Genomic DNA, 12841 nt, shown 5'->3' on the forward strand with positions numbered 1-12841 from the left:
TGATAACTTGTATAAGAGGTATTTTATTTCTCTGCCTCTTCATTCCTCAGCTAATAACTCCTCATGCCATCAGAGTGCAGACCCCTCCTCGGCACATCCCTGGAGTAGTGGAAGTGACATTATCTTATAAATCCAAACAGTTCTGCAAAGGAGCTCCAGGGAGGTTCATTTACACAGGTGGGTGAGAAAATGATCCAAGGGAGACAGGCTCCTGGTTCACCTTTGCTCTACTTCCCAGTGTCTCCGCTTTATAATGATTTTACATTTCTAGGTCTTTTTACTAGTGTGAGAAGAATGGACTGAATGATAGGCATTGAATGGGAGAAGTGTGGACTTGGTTTTCAATTTTATTTTATGCAATCAATTTCTGAATAGTCTGGGAGATGATCATGGGAGCTCATTTCATGAGTGCATCTTTATAAATCTGACTCGGCTAGAACCATGCTAGAACAGACTTTTATCTAAGCGATTGGATAAAAAATTAGACCAAGTTGCCAGCTATCACTGAATTTTCTTGAAAAGGGTCTGTAAAAATTGCCCAGTGGTGCTGCAGAATGATTCAAATTACTTTAAAATTTTGTGAAAGTTGGAATTATCTATGATTTCAATTTTTGTTGAAATTTGTTGATTATTTGTAAAATTTGTTGAATATCTACTTTTTCTAGGTGGAAAGTATAATGACTTATGAGACACGGTCCCTATTTGGAAATGTAGAAATTTTTAGAGGAGGCAATGGTATATTGCACAGAACAGCTGAGGAATTAGAACATTCAAAATGTTTCATGTTTCCAATGAATGGAATATGAGTTACAGAAAGACAGAGTTTAGTGTGGACTAGGGTAGACAGAAGGGTTTTCAAGGAGGAGGTGGAAATAAAAAATTATTTCTAAGGGTGGGGAGGATTTGAATAGTTGGAGAAGAAGGAAGAATGTCCTAACTATGGGAATCTCATGTGCTAGAGCCCAGTGGGTAAGATGAGCATGTGTCTGAAGGAGAGAGGGCTGGTTTACAGCTGTGGCAATGTACTTGGGTAGAACTTAGACCACAATTCAGCCCACATGAGCGAGGAATGGGAGGGAAGGAAAACATAAAACAGCCTAAAAGCCCTGTAGGGTACCTAGAATGGTCAAATTCAGAGATGGTAAATCAAATGGTGGTGCTCAGGTGTTGGGGTAGGGAGAGTGGGAGTGATGTTTAATGGGAACAGAGTTTCAGTTTTGTGAGATGAGAAGTTCTGGAGATTGGTTGCACAGTGTGAAGGTACTAACTAAACTATACACTTAGAAATAGCTTTGGATGGTAAATATTATCATGTGTGTTTTACCACAGTTTTAAAAAATGAAAAACAAAACAAAACACACCACAAAGCTTAGTATGGGAATGAGACTTGATTCGTAAGACCACATCAAGTGTTTCCATGCAATGGAGAGTAACTCAAAGGGGTTCTCGTAACAAACACAAATGCTATTGATATAAAGATTGAGTTAGTCAGGAGAATGATTGAAGACAGGAGGATCAACTAGGACATTGTACTTTGAAGGAGAAAATGAGGGCTATGGACAAAGAAATATATAAACTTAGAAAATATATCAGGGACACTATGAAATTCTAATAATATTTTATAGTGTCTTCTCTCGTTTGGATCCAGCCTCCCCTTCTTGTTTATGTGTAAATGCCTGGTTAGATATCACTGAGGGTAGATGGAGGAGGGTAATTTTTAGGTATATTTATTTAAAATTTCATCTTTGAACTTTCTCTCTTGAGATAGATGCATCTTGGTTGGGTTATAGTGTGTGTGTTTCTATGGAAGATGCCATTGTAATCACAGTAAAATATTTACTGCTCTAGCCCCCAAAAGGACATAGTTTATTCATTCATTTAAATGAGTATTTATGACGTGCCTAGTACCATGGGCTGGCACAACTCTAGGCTCTGAGATATAGAAATGGGCAAGATAAAATCCCTCGTCTTGATAAAACTTATTTTTTAGAGGGGAAGACAGATAACACAGAAAATAGATGATATAATTTCAACAGTAATAAGTAAGGGATAGAGAATGAGGGGGGCTTTGGGAGCAGTGGTCAGGGAGGGTCTCTGAGGAAGGGACACTGAATGGAGACCCATATTACAGGCGTGGAAATCTGTCCCCCTGCCTCCATATCTTTCTGACCTTTTCTCCTCTGCATTCACATTGTCTTCCTTCTGTGCCTGGAACTCTCCAGGGTTGTGTTTCTCTTTGGTTCACCAGCGTTCTCTAGAATAGACTGGCTGTCAGTGAATTGGGGGGGAGTGTCCCAGGCAGAGGACTGATTATAGCCTGAGAGGTGGGAATAAGCCCGGCATCATCAGGAAAGGGCATGAATACCTCTGGCCAGAGTGGTGCTGGTGGGGAGGAGATCAGTGGGAGATGAGGGAGGAAACGCAGGTCGGGCAAGGGGTTTGGATGGGAAGACACTGTGGATGTTGAGTAAGGGAGCAATCAGCATCCAGACAAGATTTGAAGCCACAGGGCTGGAGGAGATGGCCTCAGAAGAGAGTGGCACTACAGGATGGAAGAAGTCTCAAGATGGCACCTCAGGAGCTCCAGGATATAGGGCTCAGCGTGACAGGAGGAGCCAATGAAGGTGATTGAGAAGAAGTGGCTGGTGGGGTAGGGGGGAAGCAGGAGTGTGGGCAGTCCCTGAGGTTAGGTGAGGAATGGGTCTCACTTTGGGATAACTTCCACTTCTAGGGCTCTGGCATCTCTGTTTTAACTACCCACTGTATATGGATGACCATCTGGGCTGTGAGGAGACAGGTAGGACAAACCAGGTTGCAACCAATCCTCAACTCTCTTCTAAAGTAATGAAAGGTACTCAGTGAGGCTGTGGACGTGTGGAGCCTGGTGTTGTGTGCACGTGCACGCACATGTGTGTATACATGTGAAAACTCTCTCTGCAGCACAGGTCCTCACCCTTGGCTGCACTTTAAATCATCAACACCTGGGCCCCAGACCAAGCAGCTCTGAATCTCTGAGGGCAGGACCCACATATCAGTGTACTTGATCTATTCATTCAACAAACATCAGTTCTAAATTATGCTCAAGGCACAAAATCCGTAACTTCAGTATGCATCTAGCAGCTTACAGTTCTAGAAGGGGAGATAGACACCTGGAGATTATGATAATTGGATTAAGTCCCATATGAGTTATAAATGCAAGAAGCACTGAGCAAGGAGTGGCTGACTTTAGGGACTCAGTGATGGCTTTCTGGAGGAGGTGACAAAAGAGTGACATTTCTACAGCGAAGTGGGAATTTGCCACACAGAACAGAGGAGACCATGATCCACAGTTTGTGGAGACAAAGCGTCTGGTGAAAGGGGAGCCCACATAACCATGAAAATACTTGTAAATTCGAAGAATTATAGAGATGGTGAGACATTGGAGGTCACCTGATCAAACTCCCTCTTTTGCAGATGGGAGAACTAAGACCCAGGCAGAAGCAACTTGTTCACAATTGTCCATTGAAATCAAGGTGGAATTAGAACAAGGACTCAGGTGTTTGGTCATCCTGCCTGGTATCTCTTATTTAGCAATTATTGTCAGCAAATATCTCTGTTTTCCTGATGTGCTGAAATTTTATTGACTTATTCATGAAGCAAATGTCAGCTGAGCCCACCCACCATGCTCAGCTCTGTGCTGTGTGCTGGGAACACTGTAGAGGAGTCAGACCAGCAGGATATAGTGATGTGAAGATGAACTACTTGGGCTCTTGGTTTGGGCTTCTTGGATGCCTCTAGTTCTTAAATCTCGTGTAAGAGACTTAACTTCTTAGTTTCCCCATCTGTAAAATGGGCCATCTATCTCACAGGACTGTGGTGAGACTAAATAATATTGTGCATACCAACAGTGGTGTTTGGCTTTCCAGGGAAAAGTGGTGGGGAGGAAGCGGGAGGGTGGTATTTGCTGATTTCCATGGTGCAAATACTCTGACTATGGCTGATTTCAAGCTACCAGTATGACATGAGCTGGCTCACATAATTTCTGAACTATTAACAACCTGCTGTCACAGGCTGGCAGAATCCAAGTCTAGAGCACCTCTTCATGTAAGTACTTGGGATAGACAATGACTGTATCTTACTATTCAAGGGTATTTATTATTAATAATATTCTTATGATTACTATTGGGTAACCAGCATGGAAACTTCTTCTATTAGGGCTATTACCATGGAAACTTGAACAAGTAATTACAAATGTGAGGAGTACTAAAATGAAGTTATACAAGATGCTGGGAATATACACCTGGGAAATCGAACCTTCTTAAACTAAGATAATGGGGAAGGCTAAGAATAGTGCAAACACAAGAGACAGAATGTGCAAAGGCCCTGGAGTAGGAAAGGACATGGGGTATATATGATGGCTACTATGAACAGGGCAGAAAAAATGAGTTAAAGAACGGTTGGTCTCAAACTGGAAGGGAGGGTTGGGACCTGCTTGTTTGGCTCTACCCTAAGAGCCGTGGGGGGCTATTGGACTATTTGAAAGCTGGGGAGTGCAATGATCAGATTTGCCTTTTAAAAGGTCATTCTGGTTGAATTGCAGAGAATGGCCTTGGAAGCCAGGGTAGATTCAAGGAGGTCAGTCAGAGGCCAGTATGGTGTCCTCAGCCAGAAATGATGGCATCTTGGACTAGAATACTGGTAGTGGGGACAGGCAGAAGGGGTTGGAAGCTAGGGGGTCGCACTGGCAGCGCTTGATGATGGATTGGACGGGATGAAGGTTGAGGGAGGAAGGGGAAGAGATGCCTCTCAGGTTTCAGGTTTGAAAAATTGGGTGGGTATAGTGTAGAAAGTGATTTTTAAAAAGGTATAAATTGCTAAGGGAGTTCAGAGGAAGGACAAAATACTTCCAGCTGGTGGAGAGGTGGGAAGATTTAATATTGTAAAGATGTCAATTAATGCATAAATTTAACACAATGCCAATCAAAGTACCAACAAAATGTTTGGGGAAAATTTACAAGAGTTCACCTGGAAAAATAAAGGTGTTAAAATAGGACCCCTCATTCTGAAAAATGAGAGGGCCATGCCCTACCAGACTTAAAACTATTTTGAGTAATTAGAAGAATATGGGGCTTTGGAGGTACATGTAGAAATGTTATTCAATGGAAGAGAACATTTAAAAATAAACAGTTCTCATACACATTAATGATATAAACACCTAAACATGTGTATAGGTGAGAAGCCATCCCAGTCAATGTGGAAAAGATGGAATGTTTAACAAATGGTATTAGATCAACTAGCTAAGTATCCAAAAAAAAAAAAAAAAAAAGTTAGATAGCTAATTTTATATTATAAACTAAAACATTTGAATTAAGTCTTTTAATTAAAAATGTACACATTTGCAAAATATTGTTATTATAATCTGGAGCCTTACTAACCTTGACCCCAGGGAAACCATCAAGCATAAATCTATGATTATGTAAAAAGAAAATTTTCGCATCTTGTGGTGATGGTCATTAAATCAAAAGGAAAAGGACAAAGTGAGAACATATTCATTACGTGTGCCATATTGTCTTACGTGTAAAGAGATTCACTCATTTGTTCAGCAAAAGCTTATTTTATGCCTATATTTGTCAACAACTAAGTTATGCATTGCAGATAAAGAGGTGAATGTTAGATATCTCACAAATTAAAAAGAAAAAGAAGTATGTAAATTAAAAGCTAGCAAGGAATGTCAGGAGTTAATTCAGTAAGGAATTTAACAGTAAACATTTTTTAAAATCCCAATCACATTAATAAACAAATACATGCAAATTAAGACAAAAGGATGACATTTCCCCCCCATTGAGTTGGCAAAGATTTTCTTTTTTAACAAATGAAAATCTCCAAATTGGCAAAATAGTAGAAAGTGGGGACTTTCTAACATATTCCTGTAGGAGGGTAGAAGGCTCTAGGAGAGTATCTCGATGGTACTAGCTTTAAAAATGATTTTTATTTCTATCAATGTAATGACATTAAAATCACCATTCAGAAAAACGGATATACCCTTTGACCTAACAATTCTGCTTTTTTGGAACGTATACTTAGGAAATCACTGAGTTTGCCTGAAGGCTGTTCATTGGAGCACTGTTTGTGGTAGTGAAGAATTGAAAATATCCTTAGTGTCCATGAGGGACTCGTTAAATAAACAGTGAACAATCCTAATACTGAAACACTTTTTGGACACTAAAAGTAGTGCTGTGAATGGATATTTAGTTGCATGAAAGATGTCTGTGATAGAAGTTTTTAAAAAACCATATGCACAGTATGGTCCAATTCATATATATATGAAAAAAGAATAGCTATAAGTAAGATATAGAAACCTGCATATGAAGGCACTACCAATAGTGGCTTCTAGATGTTGGTATTATTATTTGTTGTTTAAACTTCGCTTACTTATATGTATTATTTTCTGAAAAAATTAATTAATAATGAAAGAAAATGTGGTGTAAAAAATTAGTGTCCCACATATTGAAATACTGAAACAGCATACATTGGTAAACTTGATTCTTTAGGTACAGAAAGAGTATTTCCAGCCCAGGAAGCAGTGAAGCTTCTTCCTGAAGACTGCTTTGGAGAAGGAAGGACCATGGGAGGCAGTTAAGGGTGAAGAGGGTGGGGAAAAGTTATACATTCTTTCACAAGCAGAGAAGAAAATAAAAATACAAACACTGTCAAGGATAACTTGGGAGGCTGGTCATTCCCTCTAGAAACTTCCACGTGAGCCAAATGCAACTCAGGTCGGTAGAGACACCTGGCGAATATTACTCAGGGAGGGTCCCAAGCACTAGAGGAAATGGATTGGTGATCTCTAGTCTGGCCCACTCAAGGAGAAGCAACTGGCATGGAAACCACTTTCCAATCCATTGGGGATCTTAGTCCAATAACTGGAAAGGCAGTGGCTTTCCTAGGTGACTGGAGGTGGGGCTTTTCTTAGAGCTGAGCCTGGAGAATCCCGGCCTTCTCTTTCGTGGGGGGCGGGGCGAGGGGGATGGGCAGAGAACTTGTGAGGGTCCAGCCTGCTTGAGCCACACGTTCTGAGCCTCAGAACGTGCTCAACTGCAGGACAGAGTATCAGAAACCGCCATATCCATCTGCCGATGGATGGGTACATTATCCAGTCTGGATACACTATCCAGACCAATACTCTGCTCCATTGGTCAGGTGGAAAATATCATCTTGATTCCAGAGGAAAAGAAAATTTTGAGAGGTCTTGAGAGCTTTAGTGGGGACAGAGTGAGCACCAGCGGGAGGGTGGCATCTGAGAGGAGGATTCACCAGACTCAGCCAGAAAACCTGCTTTCAGATGACAGCAGGAGTATCAGTGACTTGTTTGTCCTTTTGACAAGTCACCTAACCTCGCCAAGCCTCATTTTCTTCATCTGTAAAGCTCTGGTACTAATTATATTATTACCCATAGGTGTTTCCCCAATTTGCCTGAGTATGAGAATCATGCTTGGCTCCATTCCAGACATACCAAATCATATTCTTTTGGGAGGGTCTAAGAATTTGTATTTTGAACAAAGAAGGGAGTTTGAGAAACCTGAGTCCTGCTCATCGGGCCGTTGTGGAGATGTTCTGGCTGGTAAAGCACTCTGCACATGGGGCAGTTCCTAAGAGACCGAGTCATCCCATGGTGAGCGCAGCATTTCTTCTTAAGTGGAACTTTCTAGAAGGAGACTCAAAAAGCAAGAGGTGAGAAAGGAGGCTCGCAGATCCAACCATTGATTGTTCCTGTATCCAAGGATACACCACCACAATAAACCCAAGCCTATTAAATGTAACTTACCTGTATAATTAGCCAAAACGCAGTAATCAGTCCCCATGGCTGTTGCTGCCAAGTACAGCATAAACAACATCAGGGCTCTGAAAAACAACACATTTTCTTCACACGTGTGACTTTGCAGGTCTATTTTCCTCCAACCATGGTTTGCTAAAGTGCAGCTTGCTGCTTCAGCGCTGAGAGATCCACATGAGAATATAATATAACACCTCTGAGAAGGTCTGCTTGGAGACCTAGAGGTGGTAGGTATGCCAGCCTGGGCGCCGAGGAGAGAGGGTCCTCTGCTTTCCTCGAACACTTCTCCACAGAGAACCGGCAGGGCAGAAAAATAATCCTGGTGGGGCACCCAGTGGGTTCATGGTCATTGGCTGTGCGGGCTTGCTTGGCTGTTTTGAGGATGCAGGAAGAGAATGTCTGGAGCATGCATTTCTGGTGGAATGGCCATTGTGTATAATGATAAAATCTGCCCACTGTACCCCCACCCCCCGCCCCCCGAGACCAGTGTAAAGCCAGGATGTATGTGGCCATGGCAGGTCACTGAGTGTGCGGGGGTAGATGACCACAGCTTTTCAGTATTATTCCTATGGCTCTTTGCAGAGTCTGGTTGAAACATTTGATTGTTGGTTAAGAACTCTCCTGTAAGTTCTGTCATCAGGTGGAACTCATAAGAAAAAAAAATGATGATAGTAATTCAGTATTCCCACCTGTCATTGTTTGAGGAGGTAGGGCCAGGCTCTGTCTCATGAGCTCCTGTCATCACTGCCTTTCCTCACTGCCATGGTTCTTTTAGTATATCCACTTTAGAGATAAGAATCCTGTGGCCTGAGGTCAGCAAGTTAGGTGCAGTCATAGTGGTCTACTTCCAAAGCTGCTCTCTCCACCACTGATCTGTGCTACTTACCAATCCCGTGTAGCTTCATAGGAGAAATTAAACAAAGCCTATCTGTTTGACTTCACCCAGTAGATTTACCTGCAAATGCCAATGGCCTTGGCTCTCTGGTTGTTCTTCTAAGGAAATGCACAGGAAACAGGCCTGGCCAGTGAGCCCGGAGGGGGCTCAGAGAATGCCTTGCCTGGTGTTCCACATTGCAAAGTGGGATGTTTCTATTATGTGATAGGCTGGGAACTTCTGAGTGCCTCAAGTTCCCTGGAAGGCATAGAAACTCTCCTGTCCATGAGTAACTGAACCTGTGGAAGGCAAAGGAGTACTAGCTCCACTCTGTTATTAACAGAGAACTCAGCGCCAGGATGGAAGACCATGACCAAGACTAGAGGCCTTGGTCTGAGCCCCAACATTCCTGCAAGTCACTTAACCATTCTGTACCTCGGTTTTCTGAGTGAACAAACAGGAAGGTATTTCTCTTACAGGGAAAATGAAAGGATAGATACACAAGTGCATTATGGACAGAAATTAAAAACTACAAGTCTAGTTCACTACTGTCAGCATTTGGCAGAGGCATACAGTTCCTGGGATGAGTTCTAGGTGGCTTTGCCCTCATCACTGTTGGATGGAGTATGGATGTTTTTGCATGTCTCCCCTTCTATAAGAGGCTTCTTGAAAGACCTACCATACTGTGCCCTTAATATCTGGATCTAGTTAGAAATGAGGATTTTGTCAGTGATGAAGAAGGCCAAGGCAACCTGAGAACATGGCTCTGTAGGTGAAGTGAAGGGAGAACGGGTTTTCAATGGAGAATGAAAGAAGGAGCAAGAGATGCTCACTTGGCCAGATGAGCCCAGGTGCACACGGAAGAGCTGCTTGTCAAGGTGTGTGGTGGACCTTAGAAGCTGGCAAATGAGAACTAATGGAGACACTGAGAAACCAAAGAATCCATGTCAACTAACCTCCTCCCCCAAAGATTAGAAAACTTCTTATCTTTTACTCTAGCACAAGCAAATGCATTTGATTACACACCCCTGTTTATTATTTGGGAGAAAGGGTTCATAAGAAAATGACCAGGAACAGGCAGCAGTTTGGAGGAGAAATGGGAGGCCTAGATTTTTCCACAAACCACCGGATCATACTCTGAACAGTCTTGTTCCCGAGGCTTGGTGTGGGGTGTGGGGTCTTCTTTGCATAAAGCTTCTGTGGACAGGTGTGCATGCAGGACTGCAAATGTTAATAGCTCAGCTACTTCACATTCCTTTCTTTTTTTCTTATAACATTACCCTGATTGAAAAAAATCCCATTTAAGAAACGAATCTGATTTTGAGTTAAAAAATACCCCATTCAAACATCAAAAACTGGCCTGAGTACAATTGTTCCCCATTCACACTGGAAACAGCTTGACTCAACAGCCCTCCTGGTAGCCCGTAGTTTTACTGAGGTTGCTTCTACCCTCACCTCTTGTGAAATCCAGATTCGTCCTCCGGCTGAGTCTGAAGAATGATGTCTCCGTTGGAAGCCCCAGTATAGGGGGCTGGTGTTTCACCGGAGACATCCCAGCCCCTTAATGGCCTGGTGATCTCGGCTATAATATTCTAAATACACATTACCGAGGGCAGGAGCACATTCATAACTGCTCCATTGTGGCATTTAGATTTACCCTTGAAATTTATCTTTAATTTTTACAGTTGTCTCCTTAACCATGTATATTACTCCCTTCTTCAAACAATCTGTCTTCCTGCTGCAGTTTTTCTTGAAGCCAAAGCGTAATTAAATATTAAATTAATATTTCATTTTAAATTAAATATCAAAAGCTTCCGTCTAATCTTTCACTTGTGCACTGCTGGTTCTCACCTCGTGTTCTTGTTCCTGTATCCACAAAGGCAGGTGCCGCCTCTTAATAATGTGTTCCTATATTATCTTTGTCCTTTTTTTTTAATTGGTGACACTGAACTTTTGCTGCATTGAAATAAACGGATGTAGGGAAAGATTTCAATGTAGCAAAGGTTAACAACAACATAATTCAACAGCCTATGATTTCAACCCCACCCATCTCCACTTCTCGCAGAATTTCACTATGCCAAGTAGGTAATTGTCTTAGAATCATATAATGCAAGAGCTCACAAGGGATCTTAGAGGCCATTTAGCCCAACTGTTTGTCTCTGCAGGGAGATAAACCAAAGTCCACCAGGCCTTGAAGGTGATGAATGGTCAGTCCGGGGTGGGATGTAAAGCAGGTCCCAGGCCAGACCAGTTTTTATCTCCTTGGACTATCAGATGCTGTGAAAAAAATAGAACTTGAGAGCATTAAAATGCTAATTGAACATAGGCTCTGCATGCTGGACCCATAAGCACTAGGGAAGAAGGTAGGCAATTAGACAATGAAATTGGGAGGAAGTGGTGGGAGAGACAGAGGAACGCAGTCAAAGCACAAAGAAGGCAGACCTTACAGGAATCAATGTGGAGACTCAAGGCTCTTTGAAGACATGGATCCTGGGGGGAAAGCAGAATAGAGAAGTCCCAGAAGTAACATGAAGGCAAGAGCTGGAGTCTGTATATCTGAATTCTTCCCCATGCTAGATTGCTCTACACCTTCCTGGCCTGCTACCAGAGTAACTGTCTTTGACCAGAGCCACACAGAGAGGCATTCCTGATGCATGGTTTCTCCTTTGCTTATTTATCAAAGTCCATCTTCTGATCTGGTGTTTGTCTGGCAGTCACATTATATAGATTTTAGGTTTTTTAGGCAGGATCCTTTTCCATTGTTTTCTTTATTATTAGAGAAGGATAAGATTTCAAGTTAGGACTGGAGAGAGCCTCCGGTTCTGTGGGCTAGACCCACATGGTCCTCAGGGTACCGTGGGCTTTATGCATACCTGATGAAAGTGAAGATCCTTTGCTGCAGATGAATGCACATATGTGCAAACATACAGCTAGGCTCTGACTTCTGGAATTTTCTTGGCTTCTTGATGGCCATCCATACACTCCATGATGATCCTAGGTTCCAACTAGACACTTACTAGTGAGAAAAGCTGAAATCCAGGCCAAAATCCCAGAGCAACCACCCAACTGATCACTCAGATATTCCCTCACTCCATCATCTTATTTGTCTCATCTCAAATTTTTGCAAAGGAATTTGATCAGCCTTTGATGCTGCCATTTTTGTGACGAGTACTCCTCTTGGTCAGGACATAAATGATCCTGCCTGCAATGTCAATGCTGTCTTTGTTCAGGGTTGACCAGAACTCTTAACAAAGAGTCCCCTTTCCATATTAGCCCGTGTCCCCTATATTTTTGGGAAACAAGTAGAGGTGTTAGCTAGAGTAAGCGTTATCTGGTCTCTGTGCCTCCTCTTAAGGAAAAAAAAAAACATATAGAATTTATACATTTCACCAGCCTCTTGGGAAAATTAATATTGAACACCAGCCAGTTTTTTTTTTTTAAATGAGTAGTTCCCAGTACATATTTTTAGTTAAATACTATTTACTTATAAAATAAAACCTTTACACATTGCTTAAACTTTATATCTGTTTGCTGGGTCCAAGATATGTAAGTAACCTCATATATTATACCCGCAATCAAAATGAGAAATGACACATAGATCCAGGCTCTCAGGAGAAATATTATGAAATCTCAAGGTATTGATGAAAGTTTTTCCAAGGCTGATCCAAATGGGATTTAGATTCTGTGGCAGTTGAAATGTGTATTATTAAACTCCTTAAGCAAACCCGAATGACTCCCAGTGGAGGATTAAGACATTCTATGTATAGCAAAGACGAAATTCTCATGTCTGAGTTTTCTCTATTGAATTCCCCCTTGATTAGCTTCTGTAATATTTAACTTCATGCCATGCCATAATTATTTAATAAAAGGTAAATATAAATTATATTTCAGTGGGGATATGACCTTTTACCTTAATGTTATGTTACTAAAGAAAGACATAGATAAATAGAGCCTATAGATCGAAGCGTATTTTTAATTTACTCTGTTTTTGCCTTGCTAGCACTTCTCTGTGTCCCTGTCAGCCAAGGGCTTGGCAGCACTTCACAGCACCCCCCTCCACCCCCCCGCCCATGTGGTAGGAAAGGTTGTAAATTCACACTGATGATGGTGGTTAATGATCTGGTCGGCCCTTAGAGGCAGTCTTGGTGCTGGTC

The 12841-nt window shown here is 41.9% G+C and overlaps 1 protein-coding gene across 1 annotated transcript in view; it reads left to right on the forward strand.

The window, feature by feature from the left end:
* Positions 1-12841, forward strand: part of EBF2 (EBF transcription factor 2) — a 189383-nt gene that overhangs the window by 151823 nt on the left and 24719 nt on the right. The window contains exon 10 of the mRNA XM_082727851.1: positions 51-177. Coding sequence (XP_082583977.1) covers positions 51-177 — 127 coding nt within the window. The remainder of the gene's footprint in view (positions 1-50; positions 178-12841) is intronic.

The sequence above is a fragment of the Mustela nivalis genome (assembly GCF_964662115.1).
Source record: "Mustela nivalis genome assembly, chromosome: 4".
NCBI lineage: Eukaryota > Metazoa > Chordata > Mammalia > Carnivora > Mustelidae > Mustela > Mustela nivalis.